The sequence below is a fragment of the Haliotis rubra genome, unplaced genomic scaffold (assembly GCF_003918875.1).
Source record: "Haliotis rubra isolate DU_JTF1 unplaced genomic scaffold, ASM391887v1 Scf351, whole genome shotgun sequence".
Classification (NCBI taxonomy): domain Eukaryota; kingdom Metazoa; phylum Mollusca; class Gastropoda; order Lepetellida; family Haliotidae; genus Haliotis; species Haliotis rubra.
Window position 1 is genome coordinate 473,705 of NW_025767026.1, and position 18,760 is coordinate 492,464.

Here is an 18,760-nt window from a genome sequence, read left to right on the forward strand (position 1 = left end):
TAGAGAATTTCCGCATTGAAAAATAATTGTTGCGTACCAATTACGCATTTAATATGTTAGATACGCAAAAAGTTTAAAACAAATGCGTACGGATACGCAAAAAGTTTAAAACAAATGCGTACGGAATATATATATAAAATCGCTTGCGTAATGAAAATGACAGATTGCTATCAAGTTGTACTGTTAGTATAGGACAAGTGTTGTACTGTCAGTATAGGATGAGTGATTTTTTATGAAATCATTTCCATTATATTTAAGTTGTTTTTTTTAGGTATGACATAAGGCAGAACATACCTGCTTAGTAAACCTACTCAATGACATAATACTTAGCTGAGTAAAATGACTGAAATACGCACATATTTGAAAGCAGTGGGTAACGGAAAATGAAATACCCACTCAACATTCATAATACCCATTCCAAAAAAATACAATGGGTACAGTACCTACAAGAGCTAAATCTTATCTGGAGCTCTGCTTGCTTACCGTGTTTTACTGCACAAATATACATGAACAAAATGGATAATAATGACATTATTACACTCAGAGTGTGAAAGTTTGTATTGCACGAGCGAGTGCGAGGGCATTACATATGTTTGCACGAGTTTCGTATAAGTCGTATGACACACTTGCTCGTGTAATAATCCACGCCAATAATATCCACATCCACGCGTGACAGTTCAAAACAAGAAATTTAAAAAGAACTAACGGCATGGAAACACGAAATACTGTATTTGAGCTGACCAAAAATGTAATCTTCAAATACAGCGATCGGTTTTACACGACACGTTACACGCCAAAACACTATTTCTGTATGAAGCGAACGTAAAATATGCATTTCATTTCGTCAACGCTCGGGGACATATCTGTACGTAGATTTGATGTGTGTTTTTTGTTGTGTGACGTCACACTCAGCAATATTCTAACTATATGGCAGCAGTCTGTAAATAATTGAGTCTGGACCTGACAATCCAGAGATGAACACCATGAGATTAGTGATACGACATGTGATACGATGACATGTGTCAACCAAGTCAGCGCGCCTCCGATCCCGTTAGTCGCCTCTTACGACAGGCACTGGTTGCTGAAGACCAGTTCTAACCCGAATCTTCACCGGTGTCCGTACATAGAGTACCATGGAGTGTAGCCTTGGTGACTAAAGCCATTTCCAAAACCAGAAAGTGTGAACAGAATGAAGTCTTAAATGTGGAGAATTGGGAATGGCTGGATACGCGAACGAATAACTGACTCGCTATATTCAGGTGAGGTGAAATTGGGTTTAACGTCGTGCTTGAGAATATTTCGCTCATATGACGACGTGCATGCGTGTGTATGTGAATGTGTGGCTGCTTGTACTAGCCCAGACTTAGCTGGTTTTATAGTGCTAGCCCACTGAGATACCATACCGCAGTGAAGCATGAATACCCCACTCAGACACATTAAACTGACTCCGAGCCGACCAGTCTTTGTTGTACCCATTAATGCCGAGCGCCAGGCAGGGACCAACAAGTACCATATTTTAACGTCTTTTGGTATGACGCGGTCGGGGATCGAACCCGCGACCTTCCGCTCTACGGGCGGACGCTCTAACACTACACCACGGAGGCGGTCCGCTATATTCAGAATTATGTTGGTGGGTGGGTGGGTGAACATTTTAGTGTTAGTGTGTTAATATGTAACTTGTTTGAGTGGCATTTAGAAGTTGGTGTGATGAACAACGAGGAGATCTCTATGAATATACAACTTCTTTAATATAATATGAGCGACGTTTCGGTGTAGCTAATAACACCGTTATCAAGCAAAAAAGAATCTTTCTTTTTTTCTTTTTTGTTGCTTGATAACGGTGTTAGTAGCTACACCGAAACGTCGCTCATATTATATTAAAGAAGTTGTATATCTATAGAACTCTCCTTGTTGTGTTAATATGTGTTACTGCTTTAGTGTTCTTGTGTGCTAGTTTTAGTGTGTTGGTATGTTAGTAACTTAGTATATCAGTGTTAATGTATTTAGGTGTCGGCGTGTGTGTTAGCATGCGTATGTCAGTAAGCGTGTGCGTGCCTAAACAAGGGCTGGTGAACTACACACAGATATTGGTGTCCCAGCAGCTGTGTGTGGTGATGAGCAGGACAGGGACACAAGGCATGTGATGAAAAAGGAATCTTAATGGCAATATTCAAGCAACATCACGACAGAGAAAAACAAACATTTGCATGATACAGCGGGTTTTGGGCACATAGCCTGATAGCTGACAAAGTTCAGTTTGCACAAGGTATATATTTGTTTCCACTTATTGCATAATTGGGTACGAGTCTTTGAGATTCCTTAAGAAGCCAAATAACCCACTGGATAAAGAAAGCAGTTTTTGTATTGTCTATCTTATCTTAATTCCAATTTAAACACTTTCCTAGCTAACTCTATCTGTGGTTAGAAGATATTAAAACCCCGTGAAGATCAGGGTTAGAATTGGTCATATCATTACGCATATAATTCTGAACCTGGGGAGTCAGTTATTGTTTCGCGAATCCAGCCATTTTGATTTCTCCATATTTAAGTCTATATTCTACACTTTGATATATCTGTTCACACTTTCTAGCTAAAGTAAACACATTTTGCCTTCAGCCCTCAAGGCTACACTCTATGGTACTCTAAGCACTGACACCAGTGAAGATCTGGGTTAGAATTGGTCTTCAGCAACCCATGCTTGTAGTAATAGACGACTAACGCGGGATCGATGCTTATGGTGTTGATCAATGGATTGTCTGGTACAGACAATCAGTTTCTATTGTCTGTGCTGACGGGTGAACTTTTCTACTACTTAGGTATTTGGTAAATCGGAACGGTTCAAAACGGGCACAAATACTTAAGTCAAAACGGCTAAAGATAAAATGTCAAAAGGCCCAATATGAAAAAAATAATTATTGAAATAATCATATATAGCCTTAATCTCTATATGATTTCTCGATATTTTTTTTTATACCCAAGGAATTAAAATAAAAATAGAATAAACTTTGGCCAGTTGTGAATAGACGCACTACCCGCGAAGGCAAGCTGCGAAGATACTTTAAGTCGAGAGCTATCACTTCCAATCTAGAAAGAGATATGACTCCAGCGGTATGTAGAAAGATGGAAATCTCAGTCAAATCATGTGTGAGATCTCAACAGCTCAAACACATGCTCAATTCCGACAACTGAAACAGGCTGATACGGCTGTTCTTTGTGATGGCCGTGCATCTCCTTGTTCTAATCAACCCGTGAAGAAGGCAGTACCCATCCTTAACAGTGAATACATGCTTAGACCAGTGACGATCCGAGAATTGATCTTCAGTAACCCATGCTTGTCGTAAGAGGTGACTAACGGGATCGGGTTATCAGGCTAGCTGACTGGTTCACACATGTCATTGTATCCCAATTACGTAGATCGATGCTCATGATGTTGATCATACTGGATTTTGGCACTGATGCTCTCGATGAAGCAAATATATGCTTTGTTATGATGTCAGGTGTAATCTGTTAAATACATTTGTTGTGAAATGGCCTATGACATTTTAGTGTCACCCTCGCTGTTTGTGGCTGTTTAAATGATGTGGCCATTTGGACGAGGGATTTGTGGGCCCATTTGACTCTTGCAATCTTTTAGTGATGCCTTTGCTGCAGAAAAAATCCAGCAAAGTTGTCTCTATTTTAGGTCATGTTGACTTATGACGTTACGGGTAAAAATATTAATCTATTTTCGACCACAGGAAGTTATTTTCATTCATCATAGATATCCTAATATAAGATGTTCTTTCGTACAAATGTGATCTGTCGTAAAAATCGTAAAAGGGTTTACCTTTACTGTTCAAATATAGCGCCATTTCATTCTTTTTGACAGGTGCGTCGATAAGGAGGTCACGAGAGGTCATCCCATGACGTCATCCTCCCAGCATTCTTTGGAAACATGGCGACTGTGTGTTGAAGATGATGATGTGATACAGTACTTTGAGGATGATTTGACCAATTATTCTGCTCCGGAACGATTTAAAAACAAACTTGACAGCTGTCAGAGGTATATCTTGAATTACCTGGTATAATTCAGTTCGGATATTACCCAGACAGCTCTGTATTTTACCATCGGCATTCCGTCCCGCAAAATGATCAATGAATCCGAGCGATCCAGTTGGTCGCCAACACGAAGCGAATAATTTATTCTTCGTTTGATATTTGTCATAATAGTTAAGGTGGGATTTACGAACATTCTCTTGTGTCCCTAGTTATTCCAGAAAGGAGATAAAAATGGCTGCAGACGAAACAATCAAAGTTGTTTGCCGAGTACGACCCTTGAATTCAGCGGAGGAGAAGGCTGGGAGCAAATTCGTCTTGAAATTCCCAACAGACGACTCCATTGCAGTATCAGTAAGTACATTCTATCACTGAATATAAAAAAAGTAATACATGCATAAGGATAACTGTCATTCTGCAAATACGACCCTGTGACAGTTTATTCTGTACTGTGACGTAATGCTCACAACACTATAATGTTAATCATATGTTTATCATAATAAATACGCCTCCAGGTGACTTCTCAATTTTTCATCATTTTCATCGATAATGAGAAGAGATTTGTACCAGTTATATGTTTCCCTTAGTTGTCTCTCCCTTTTCTACAATACTGTATGTTGCATACTCGATGAATATGTATAAATAGTGTAGATTGATTATTGTATTGATTTTTCAAGGAAATTGCAAATGGCAGCCTTACTGGTTGCACGCAGTCTGTCGCAGATCAATAATAAACAATTGTTGATAACAGGGCAGGATGGATAGAATTTCCAGTGTATCTATACTCTTGAACAGTATGGATGTTTACATTCAGGACTGATGCAAACTTATTGCATTTCTTAACACATTAAACATGATTTGTAAACAATGATTAAAAATGCAGTTCTCATATTCACAAGGTATAATAATAGTGTGTGCAGAACTGTTCTTCAAATGCAGTTAGCTCAATGTGTATCACATATTAAACTTCAGTATGGAATTGTAAATTGACATCATTGTAATCTTGTAAATTCATAATTTGTCTGTACACTCTTTAATAGTCTGTGTGATGAGCTGATAATTGTAATACCATTCTGTCCATTCTGTCTATTATCAATAATATGTTTACTATCTCTGCATAATCATGATAATGAATGAAATACTTCCATGCTGACATTGTCATAAGCCAAATTGAATCTGTAATATTTTCCATCATTAGGCATTATAGTCAGCTTAAAGGAATGATGATCTAATGAATGTACTAATAGTATTATGACCTAATGCTCTTTCACAGTTTCCGTTTATGATCTGACAATGCTCTAAGTGATCTACCAAACAGACTGTCACGTTACGTAATAATTACCACACATGATCCCACGCATCCTTTCCACACCTGTACTGGCCTGGTTTGCCGTAATGAGTAATACATTTATTGTACAATGTTGGTTGTTTGCTTCAACTTCTGTGATCGTTGCAACAGAGAAGTACCGGTACATGTGCTGTGAGACCACATGTGCCTGGCCTTGACTTACAGCTGAGAACCTGCTGGAAATGTCAGGAATTCACCACAGATGCACATGTAGCTTTTATCTCAGCTCAACAGCAATGGCTTCAGGTGATCATGGGTCTCTGAAGAGAAAAATGTTGAAAGAGCTATTTCTTTTTATGGGGAGTATCGTTTTGGGTCAAGTTAAGAATAAGGGTCTATTTTTAATTCTTTTGTCACTCGGACCACGTGGTTTTCATCTCTCATTCATATAGAGTAGGGGCTTGATCAATCTGAGGTTAGTAATATTAACAAACAGTGGCCTCTTAATCAAAATGCTTTGGTAAATAAATGTTTTTTATCTAAATAAATGTGATGTCAAAATAGTTTTTCTTTACTCAAACAAGTCAGTAGTGCATCATATCACCCTTAGGAGAGTTTTGTGTGTGTCTATATTTTTATTATTATTTAGTAGGTACGATTAGCTCTTGTTGCTACTCTGGGTTCATTTGTTTAGACCAGTTTCAGCCAATCCTATTTACTAAATTTCTGTCAGACGCATTGGTAGGTTTTATATCTATCTGTTATTGCGGAAGCTTCAGTCAATATGCTTTGTAAACAGCCACAGGTTACTCCTCTTCAACAGAATATGAAGTAATGTTGACAGAAGGTGCAGTTATCTAATACCTCTGATATACAATGACACTCCCATTTGTTCATGTGGGTATGTACATCTATGTTGAGAGGGTGTGATCAGTTGAATGTTCTTTTCTAGCATAATCTAGGTCACCTGTGTATGCAGCTTTATGATGGAAATGAGATGACGTTTTTAATGTTTGGTGGGATGAGCAAAGGAAAGAGATATGTAAGATATGGAAATATTTCCTCCGCATCTGTTTGATTGTTGTGAAATTCTGCGAAGTTGCTAGGTTACTTTAATTTGGCATTTCAATATCAGTACACTGACAGAAAAATACAGTGATATGTTCAGCATAAATTTAAAGATGAGACTACATTGATATGTTTCTAGCTCTCTCTTGCATGATTAGGCTTTCAATCATTGTCATGTAGTTTAGACTATATTTGTGATATAATCTTAACAAATAGTTCAACAAACAAATTGCTTCACTATGAGTGGGTAAAACTGTAGGACAGTATTTGAGGTGTAAGAATCCTACTATTGATATTCCAGTTTGTTTATGTATATAGGCAAACACATTGTAGATATGTATCGATTTGATAGGTTTCGACATTAACATTACATTGTAGATATGTATCGATTTGATAGGCTTTGATGTTAAAATTACATAGCAGATATGTATAGATTTGAATAGGCTTTGAAATTAAAACTACATTGTAGATACGTATTGATTTGACAGGTTTCGACATTAACATCACACTGTAGATATGTATCGATTTGACAGGTTTCGACATTAACATTACTATGGTAATCTGGGAAGGTCAGATTGATGCTGGAGTATTGTCTATGTGGGATGTCACTTTAATCAGCTGGTACAACTCTGTTGGCATTTTAATTTTGGTGACTGTTGAAAATACGAAATAGTTTCTTACCCTATTTGATAGCAGTATGTGTGTGAGTGACACTGTAACTGTAAGCAATGCATAAACGCTTTTAAAAATGTGTTGAATGGGTGAACGTGATGAGTAATCTTCAGGGAGGGGTAATGAGAATTGTAATCTGGAATGAACATTATAGATTTTATATCTCCAGTTACTTCATAGACCTCTGGGCAAGATTAAAGATAAAATCAGCCACCCAGTATTGCACCATTTCAGTATCTGATTTTAGGTCACAGTGATTGTTATTATATTCAAAGGACAATTATCATAATTTAAAGGAAAGGATTCTTTGCTGTACATGTCTATTTTATGTAGTATTTCACTGATTCGCAAATATTTATGTACATGTATGTGTGATTGAGAGGGTTTTTGTCTGGAATGAGAAAAACTTAGACTTCATAGGGCATTGTTGGGGTGGGTGTGTGTGTGTATGTGTGTTCAACTTTTCAAGTAAACTCACCAATGATATCAGTGTTACATATATGAGGATTTTGTTTACATTATATATAAATTAACTTTATTTATTAAACTGAAATCAGTACTATTACCAATTTAAGATTGTGTCGAATGTTTCATGAACATACATTCAGGTATTTTCTCAAAATGTATGGCAACAAATATGTAGACACATACCATAAACAATGATCAAAGTAGCAAATACATTATTTATAAATTAACTGTATTTATTAAACTAAAATCACTACTATAAACAATTTATGTTTGTGTCGATTGTTACATGAATGTAGGTGTATTTGTCTAGATGTATGAGTACTATGACAACAAATATCTACACCCATTCCATAAGCACATAAGCAATGATCAAAGTAGCACATATTCTTGTGACCATATTGTACCTGCAATTGAATAAATATGTCCTGCATAGATACATGGGTGAGTCTTTTGTTGAGCCTGCATTAAAAACACACCAGACCCTAAACACATGAGATGTAATGACATGGGATTTGAGGTCAGCTGGTCACGGTCAGTGGGCAGGGTGTATACATCAACATCACTCAATATGCTTGTGAATAGGGTCACTGCCCCGGGTATTGATGACCAATCTAGGTTACACATTCTTTCCAGAAACTATCTGGTGCAGGGAGATCAGGTTTGTTGTATTTGGATTGAGAAATGACATCACAGCTAGCAACTTGTATAGAGTGAGTAGTTCAAAGTTGGTCACAAGACAAGAATTCAGATTAGTTTAAATGTCCAGATTGTTTACAAGTCCCAAAGACTCTTTGTCATTCATAATGATATTGAATTGTATTATAAATAATTCACCAAATCACAAAATGTCTGATGTATTGTCTCATTTTTATCCGGTTCATAACAACATATAGATGAAAGGAAACATACAGTATATTGTAGAACATGGACCATGTGAAAATCCGTGTTAGAACTGGTCTTCAGCAACCCATGATTGTCGTAAGAGGCTACTAACATAATCAGTGGTCAGACTGACTTAGTTGACACATGTCATCGTATTCCAATTGTGAAGATGTTCATGACGTCAATCACTGAATTGTCTGGTCCAGGCTTGATTATTTACAGACCACTAACCACTATAGTACAGTGTTCACGAATAGTGTCTGACCCTGTGACAAATCCGGCAGATTTGCTAACGGTCCGATAGAAGTCTACAACCCACCAGCCCCAGTGTCTGACTGTATATTTCACAATGACTTTGACTTAAGTTGTTTTATCTGACATGTGACACTTATTTGCTGTTTATATATCTTGTGTTTGTTAATAATTCCAGTGCCAGTTATAAGAAATGTTAAATCTGAAATGTATGTTTAATTTTATTCTATGGGTCCTGTGAATTTTCAATGGGTCAGACAGACATCTGAAACTTGCAGGACCCAATGTCCTGTTACCTTGAAACACCATTCGTGAACACTGATAGTATAGCTGGAATATTGCAGAGAGTGGCGTTAAACAACAACAACATGTTTAATGTTGCTTATATTACATAGTTATCGTGTTTAGTGAGAATATAAATGTAGAATTATAATTGTTTTATAATAATGAATATATGATAGTTATTCACCACCAATACTTTTCTAGGTGTGAAATATTCTTATCAGGACAGTATTGACCAGGTTTAACATGAGATCACATTGTTCAACAATAATGTTCACAATAAATAGAACATGTGTTACCTTGTTATGATATTCAGGTTATAATGTAGTGTTATTTCGCCCACTCCTCCCACCCCTGTGCACTGGAAGTGTGCTTACTGTAGGTGTGCAGTGTATGGGGTGAGTAGAGGCTGTATATGAGGACAATACCTCTGAATACCTCCTTCCCACTGAACTGTGTCTACCTCCATTCATACACACCATCCCTTAATATAACCAGTGAAATGTTATCATGTGATAATTTCCGGTCTAGGTCTGAGTGTTATGGTTAATTTGAAACTGAAACATTGTTTCTGTGTAATCAGGGTAGATATACTATACTGTAGAGTAGCATGGGATAATAGATTATGCAAGAATCAAATCCCTTTTAGCTTATTTAATAGTATTGTAATGGCTTTTTTGATATATAGGTATCTACAATAAAATAGATCCATGGCTTGAAATCTAGTCAACTGCATCACAACCTGAATTTTATGAAGAAGTCTACCATTACAGTCCTAATGTATATACTTAAGTTACCGTATGAATACCGAGGGGGTTTGAGATCCATAATGCTATGTGTATAGTTTATGCTGTAATTACAGCAATTCACATTGTAACTATCTCCAGGTAAAGGCAAGCACATATGTCTATGCATTCTAGACAAACAGAGAGACACTGTGATGACGATAGTGATAAATTAACCAGATCATAGCTCTGGGATCCAGCATTGAAGTGATAATACAAACAGTAGACAGGCTGGATTCAGCTAAATTAACAAACAGACTGTTGAAAATTACATGAAGCTATTGGAATGGGTTTGTAAACATGTTGGTAGGTCACACAGTCCCTGAACCACATTATTTTCTCTACTGCCTAGCCCTCTCTGTAATACTAAAGCTCTAAATGAAGCAAGTCTAGATGTCCTCAGGTTCTGAATCTCTCATTTCACTGGGGCTTCTTTTCAGTTTAATTGGTATTAGATTATCATTATAAGCCTCACTCTAAATACATATATGTCCGTGAACAAATAAGTGTAAAAATTTAATTGAAAAGTGGTTATTTGTGGAATTGAGTTGTGTGTGTTACAAGCTTTCTGAACCACTTGTCGTAATATTTCTTGCATTCACTGGCTCCTTGTTCTCAGGAATGAAGATTCATGACACAGTATCCCAGCTGAAGGATTTTTAGGGATGATCACCAGGTTTCAGCTTAGTGTTGACAAGGACATACTGACATAGATGATGTCATATTAAGACTAATCAGTTATAACATCACTGATGTGTCTTAAGGGGATGGCAGTAGAGCATGTCAAGCAAGGAATTGTAAGTGGATGCCTGCAGCTCTATATAAGCAGCTTTGTGATAGGAGTTTAATGTGGACAGATAACAGTCTCATATCTAGTGATTCAGAAAAAAATATTGTTATCAGATGAAAGTAAAATGCCAAATAACAGGTTGCTAGAACCAGCTTCAGACATATTATGCTGAGGGTACAAAAGTTGTACAAGTAATGAAAATGAAAACTAAATTTTGTTATGATGCTTGTCATATTCAAGTTTTGATTTATCTTGTGTTATGGAAGCATAACAGACTGTTTTATTTTGTAATGCATCTTTTATATGACCATAACAATGAAAGGCCATAGCCCATATATATGTACACATACTCACACACACAGATGCACACGTACACACACCACTTTGAATTGTTTATTGAAATAATGAATCGTTAATTAAATGTGCTTTAACAGTTGTGAAGATTTTCCCATGATAAATGGGGTGGGGTAGGCTAATGGTTAAAGCGTCCGCTCATCACGCTGAAGACCCGGTTTCGATTCCCCACATGGGTACAATGTGTGAAGCCCATTTCTGGTGACCCCGCCGTGATATTGCTTAAATATTGCTAAAAAAAGCGGCGTAAAACCTTACTCACTCACTCCTATGAAAAATGTAATGTTTTACATTATTTAACTTTTTGAAATATTGTGCATCAATTAACTGATAACATTGATAAAGCATGGCTTGTAATGATAAGTATAGGATAACAACTAAAATCTGATTATTGAAATACATTTATGGATGGAAAAAATACCAGTGAATACCAATTACGTACAAGTGGAAGATGAATTACAAGCCGTAGTAAACCTCTTTCTTAGATATTGCAGCAGTACGTGCACAGCATGCCGTAGTCAACCCCTATCAGTAACCCAGAAAGTTACCTCACCTGACTGTACATTATCTGGGCCAGCTTGTGATGGGCAGGAGAGCCAGAGATATCTAAGTCATGTAACCTCCATTATGTTGGACCTTTATTCATACAGCTGCTGTTTTCTGACATAATATGGCAGTGCTTATGTCTTAGGTTCATGGTATTTCTGGAAATGTTTGAATCATGGAATCAACCTGATCCTGATTCCTGGTTTCTCATGACCATAATTGTGCTAGAGGATTGGGCCTAAGTGGTAAATTGGTTGGACCTGCATCACCTGGGGCTTTTGCCAAGCTTTAACTGATATGCGGTGAAGTAACTGAAATATTGAAAGTTTGAACGGTTAAACATAACTCTCGCACTGATGATTGGATATTGGAATATTGGGGCATAGGATTATGAATTTTGAAGGTCTGGGTTAAAATTGCTCTTCAGCAACACATGCTTGTAGTAAGACTTTACTTGCGGGATCAGGTGGTCTGGGTTGACATATTATCATACCCCATGTAGATCGATGCTCATGACGACACTCACTGGATTGTCTAGTCCAGACTGAATTATTTACAGACCACTGACATATACCTGGAACATATAGTTGGGTAGTGTAGTGGTGTATGTGTATCCATGTACACATGGGTTTAATTCCCATCATGGGCAAACAAATGTTATGGTCCCCAGCACTTCCGTCCCATTTTTTCGCACACTGATGTTAATCTGGTTAACCTAGAAGTCGCTCAGCTTAACACATTTCTGAATTAGGGGATTATGGTTGCATTGTTATTACATAGACATTCCCAGCAGGAATCATCCAGAAAACAGTTTCTGGACTTACGGATCTAGGTCAACAAGTTGTCTGTGCATTCTGCAAGTCCTGTGTCATTTTACTAGGCTTTCATTTCTAACATTGATTGTGGGATACAATCAGACATATAGACCTATATATGTATACTTGTACCTAGTATACTTCTCCAAGCTCAAGACCCGTGACGGTCCAGGTTAGAATGAGCCTTCAGTAACCCATGCTTGTCGTAAGAGGCGGCGAAAGGGAATCGGGTGGTCAGGCTTGCTGGCTTGGTTGACACATGTCATCGGTTCCCAATTGCACAGATGGATGCTCACGTTGTTGATCACTGGATTGTCTGGTCCAGACTCGATTATTTACAGACCGCCGCCATATAGCTGGAAAATTGCTGAGGGCGCGTAAAACTAAACTCACTCACTCAAAGCTGACCTCCTCCGGGGAGCGGAAGGTCGCGGGTTTGATCCCCGACCGCGTCATACCAAAACACGTTAAAATATGGTACTTGTTGGTCCCTGCCTGGCGTTCGGCATTAATGGGTACAACAAGGACTGGTCGGCTCGGAGTCAGTATAATGTGTCTGAGTGGGGTATTCATGCTTCACTGCGGCATGGTATCTCAGTGGGCTAGCACTATAAAACCAGCTTCAGTCTGGGCTAGTACAAGCAGCCGCACATACACATGCATGCACATCGTCATATGAGCGAAATATTCTCAAGCACGACGTAAAACCCAATTTCACCTCACCTCACCTAGTTTTGTAGGGCAAGGTACAACCATGATCCAAGCTGTTAGATTCAGTATGGCCATACATGTTGTTGATCCACATGGAGAGGTTACACCATTAATGGCATACTGCCAGGTTAAGTGAACATTGTCACACGGATGAAAGAGGAAGGGCAGCTAGATCAACAATAACTGATGGATTGAAGCACAACCAAGCTTAAGATTGATTATGGGGGGAGAGTTTGCAAGCAGACACTGCTGTTGAAATTCAACACTTTCTTGTATGAAAACTGACAGACATGCATTTTAGTTTCCTGTCTTGGAGTGAGTGAGTGAGTGAGATGGGTATAAAGCTGCTTGTACCGCCATTTTGAGGAGTATTCGTTTTACGTCGCAGCATGTCAGTCTAACTTGCCAGAAAAGCCTGGGTTAATGCTGGTGTCAGACGTTAACCACATCGGTGAAACCATGAGCTTGGGTATGGTTTGCGACAAACCTCAAACCATAATTAAGGGATTCAAACACAGTCATGTGTTCTGTCATGCCGAACTGTGCACTGCAGATTGTGGTACCTTTGACGTCTGGGCTACTTTGCCACCCCAATGTTGTGGATGTAGACATATTGTTTTGTTCAAGTAAATCCAATGATCACATTTCTTTTAAGATATGAATCCATGTTTGAATTCAGATTGCGGCAAACCTCAAGGACCCAGTAACCTCTTTAAATTGAACACTGTAGGGTAGACAAGGTTTGACAAATTTCATGCTATCTGGGAGCACAATAGATGTTTTGTTAAGAAGAAAACATTAAAAACAATTTGGCTGATTTTGGATATATTTTTGTCACAACTTCTCTGACCTTTCAGTTAGTGTTTAGATGAACAACAAAAATATGACTGACAGTTATGGGGTTTCAGGTCACTATTTGATGTTCACATTATTGTCATTTGACCTGCGTATTTGTCAAAACCGGTGTATGTAAGGTTTAAGCAAGAATGTGTTGGAAATGCCTTTATGTTCTTTGTAACCTCATTCCTGCATTGTTTTGTTTTAGAACAAAGTGTTCGTGTTTGACAAGATCCTCAAGCCTAATGTCACCCAGGAGCATGTATACAATGTTGCAGCTAAACCCATTGTTGCAGGTGAGTGTCGTGTTTTAAATCTCTTAGAACATGGATTTTAGATCATAGTGTGATGATTGATAAAAGTCATTATTGTTTGGTAGCCAAGATTTCAGACAGAAAGCAGATATGCGTACCCACCCTGTCAATCCTGGTTGACGATGTTGGAATTCCAAATTTTGTCTTATTTTTCAGTTTCGTATGGTTGTAGGAGCTGATTTTATTCGGGTTTGGTGGGTACAATGGCTACCATGGTTATTACATAAATTGTTGACCGCTTGAAGTATAATGATATGGCACTAAGGTGTCGCGATACAAGATTCAGTTACACAACATCCATTTACAACTCATGTGTAGTGATGCATGGGTGCATTTCACGTGATATTAGTGTAATAACACGACAATAATGACAAACACTGTTCAAAAACCAGCTCATGCAGATTGTAATATTTCTTGACAAGCAATGCACATCAGAACAGTCACACTGATTTCTTGCCGTAATGTTCCGTTCTGCAATGTGTTTTTTTTGATAACTGAAATAGAAAAAATACTTATTATTTAGTGATTTCATTTATATCCAATAAGAAAGAATATCCCCTTATGAAATAATTGCATTGTATTGGGATATATATCATATTGCACCCACGGTATAGGAATATGTATCGTATCCAGACCCCACCATATCTTTGCTTCTGTAGAGTTACCAGATCATTGGTTTCGATGGTTCAAGATTCCACAGGGGCACACAACATTGAATATCAGGCATAGTGGTGCCAATTCTGGCCCCAGCCTTTGATATTTTCAAAAGGAGATTAATTATCACCTGCACTGGACTGATTTATTTAGACCCGCAACAATTACCTACTTTGCCCACATTAAAAAAGAGTGGTAATGGTTTTACTCTGAAATTCCTAGGCAGAAGCAATTAGAACTTTGAAAGTAAGTCTCTTTTCAGTTTGCCCTGCTTTGAAAGTATGTAAAAAGCACATCAGGGTCAGTGAGCTCACATTGAGGTTCTCTTTAACATTTGAAGATAGGATAATGTAGGCCTTACTCAAGTTTGGAAGGCCCCTGGGGTATCATTAACTGCACTGCAAGCAAATCATGTTGTGTTGTAAGAATAGTGTGATAATTCCTGTAAATTCTGGAGAAAGGTTGTGATTTTGTAACAGCTGTTCATGTTGCCATGGGCATTTGAGGTTACCATTGAATTTTGAAAGTCATCTCTATGTTCTTAAGGTACATGCAGTGTGGTATAGTTGAAATGGGACTCCAAGGTTTTCTTTGTTCTTTATAATGTCTGGTTGATTGTCATATTATTCATATGCCTATGTATTTAATGTTCAGTTCCTTATGCCACAAGTATATATACCTTATAAAAAGTTTTGTAATTATTTGTATCATTATCCTAATATTTAAACAGAATTTCATTCACAAGTGGTGTTTCCCTTTATAATTGAATGAGGGGCAGTGGGGTAGCCTGTGGTTAAGGTGTTCGTTCTTCCCCCCAAAGACCCGGGTTCGAATCCCCACATGGGTACAATGTGTGAAGCCCATTTCTGGTGTCCCCAGAAAAGCGGCGTAAAACCAAACTCAGTCAGTCAGTCAGTATAATTGAATGACAAAAGCGTGGAATTGTTGTCTCTCTCACATTGTTATTTCCTTGTATCCATGACAACAAAATCAAAGCGACTGACCATACAGAGAGATATTGCATCAGTTTGTAGAAACTAGGATTTACATGTACAGTCAGTGTCAGTCACTGTTAAACACTTAATCTTCCAATATATAATGCAGTACATACGGTAGTGCAGCCAATACGCACCACTAGTCTTCAGACTGACAGTACATCAGCACTGAGCCATGATAGCTGTTCAACCAAAGTCTTGTCAACTTTTGTCTGCGGACAGGAAATGGCTCAAGCATGTCCCAAGAATGCCCCAAGAAATGTCCCAAATGTTCCATGCTGTTCAAGCATGAGTCTTGTCAAACTTGTGTTTGTGGGAAGGGAATGTCCCAGGTATGTCCCAATAACTGACCCAAGAAATGTCCCAAATGTTCCATTCTTATAAACAGACACCCGTGAAGGTCTGGGTTAGAATATTGATCTTCAGTAACCCATGCTTGTCATAAGAGGCGACTAACGGGATTGGGTGGTCAGGCTCGCTGACATGGTGGACGCTTTTGCTCAAAGAAAATTTTTCAGAAAGTGATTGTGTACAAGTTTGAGCTTGTGGACTCCAAAGTGTTTGGCACCGACTTCAAACACACCCCTTCATTATAGAATCATTCAGTAATTCATTATTTCCAGTGACTGTTAGAAGTGGTTGCTTTTCAAATTCATGGCATGGCCTGTACACATTAGCATCAGTTGAATCGTGTTCCCTCTTTGATTGCTCTGTAGCCTCATCCGGACATCAAAGCGTTCGCTATGGTGATGACATGCTATCTACCATCAGAAGTACTGGCACCAGAATGTCTCTGAAATTAAAGTTAAGATGAAACTTCTCTCAAATTGTATTGATCTTTGCCTTACAATCAAAGTGGCTAATCAGCTTCTCAAAATTTCCCATGCATTCCAGCATTCCATGTTTGGTGCATGAACTAGACAGTTGCATTAACGGAAGGCATTTTTTATATGGTATGGTTTCTCACAGTTGGTGAATAATTACTTTATCCCATTGCAATGGAAAGTTCTTTGATGGGCAATCAGTTTAAATTTATCAAGGCTTGAAACAAACATTCAATTGACTTGTAACTTTAGGTGATTTGGGATATTTTTTGCTGGTTGTCAGATTGTGTCAGATATTTGATACAGGACAAACATTCAGCCTGTGAAATCATATATTACACAATATATGTGCTTATTATTCAAAAATGAAAAAAAGTTTTCATTAAATAGCCAGCTTGGTTCACTGTGGCCTGAACATGTCCTGTAATAATGCCAATGTGTGGTTAAAGATTCAGTCACACAGTCTGGAAAGTCAGAAAAGTGATTCAGGGTTGGAGTTTGCAGATTAGGGTCCATTTGACATCATTTTAGACAGATGAAACGTTCACTAACACACTTTCTTATGAGGGAGGACCACTTGCTGGTAGAACAGCCAGGTGTGCGAGTTGTACATGTGAAATTGAAATTTCACTGCACGAGCTTCTTGATTACCTGGTTGTTCTACCAGCAAGTGGTCCCCCCTCTTAACAAATAATGAAAAGTGACAACAAAATAATGATCGTTTGTTAAACAACTTTTTTATTCGGGAGTCCAAAATTATGAGACAAATAATCAGAGTTGGTCTGTCGATTTCATGTGACTGTACAAAATTTGCTTTTGTTGCAATTATTAGATATTGTGTTAGTGAGCAACTCTATCTGTCTAAAATGAAGTCAAACGGACTATAGGGTCAATGATGCATAGGCGGATCCAGAGGTGGGGGTGCAGGGGTGCGCACCCTCCCTTTTTGTCCTGAAATTTTATTAGATGACCATTGAAACTCTCGTGAAAATGAGTGTGCATCCCACCTTTCTCAAAAAGCTGTATCCGCCCCTGTGATGGAATAGGACACATGCATATGTTTGGCCAGATCATCTAGACTAACCTGGATCAAGTTGAAGGCAGACATTCCTGAGTCATGTTCCAGGTGTAGAAGGTCCCTCAGCCGGGTCTTCTTGTATCTGCTGCCATGTCTAACAATGAGATGAAAACACACACACACCACAAGCAGTTCTGGATGTCAGGTTTCATTGACTTCAACAATGCTTGCATATGGAGGAAGGCTATAATATACCTTTAGCTCAATTATTTTGATTATTGGTTGGGATTATTGTAGCTCTACATGTTTATTCAGCTGTTTGGTAATTCTTTTACTTTGCAGAGCAGTGTATTTGAACATGTCGAGGATTCGTTGGATAGACCTCATTTTTCATCTTGATCATGTTGCATTGACTGGCTTGACATGTTGCTGCAAACTTATCATGATAAATGTGTTATCTGTACACAAACAGATGTTTACACAATCAGCCTCCTGTGTTTTAAATCTGCTGCTGATAATCTTGAAAAACATTCATTCATTCCTCTAGATTAAGAAACCACATGTACCTGTGAATGGGAGTCGCCATTGTATCCTTGAGTTTAGTCCCCAACTTTGGAGCCTAGTTGTCAGAAATGTCTTCATTCTGTGTAAAATGTTTTTTTGACTACCAGCCCTGACATGGCTCATGGCACATATGTTTTAGTAGATCTGATACTGATTTAGCTGAGCTTACTAGATCAAACCAAATTTTACTTAACTCAGGCTGTTGACTTGTGGCTTGAGTGGCAGACTTATTAAGTGTTTTCTTTGCAAAGGTGACTCTTATTTTATTGATAACATGACGACAAACAAGAAAGAGAGCTTTAAAGAACATTTTTATGTTCCATTGAATACAACATGAAAAGACTTCTTGAAGAAATCTCTTTTTTCTAACATCCTATCCATAAGCTTTTAGCTTTATGACCTCTGGCAAATTTAACGTACACCACTCACAAATGTTAAGGACCCCCTGATTCTTTCATATTGCTATGCATAATTTGTCACGGCATGGCAGATTAGCTGTAGTAATATGAAAGAATTGGGTTGTCCTCTTAACTTGAAGTTGTGTAGATGTAAACTGGTTCAGAATACCTGTGCTATGCTCCCCATTGGTATTGTTTTTTTCTGTTG

General features: G+C 38.1%; 1 protein-coding gene and 1 long non-coding RNA gene across 2 annotated transcripts in view; one reads left to right on the plus strand and one right to left on the minus strand.

Moving 5' to 3' along the window:
* Positions 1-300: 300 nt before the first annotated feature.
* Positions 301-18,317, minus strand: LOC124285085. Its single transcript, XR_006900721.1, has 3 exons — positions 18,306-18,317; positions 11,872-11,875; positions 301-478 (listed from the first exon to the last, which is right to left on the minus strand). It is a non-coding gene; the product is annotated as an uncharacterized LOC124285085 (long non-coding RNA).
* Positions 3,874-18,760, plus strand: part of LOC124285084 (kinesin heavy chain-like) — a 77,981-nt gene continuing 63,094 nt past the window's right edge. Inside the window, 3 exon segments of the mRNA XM_046721246.1 lie at positions 3,874-4,042; positions 4,248-4,389; positions 13,994-14,081. Of these exon segments, the coding sequence (XP_046577202.1) occupies positions 3,903-4,042; positions 4,248-4,389; positions 13,994-14,081 (370 nt within the window). The 5' untranslated portion in view covers positions 3,874-3,902.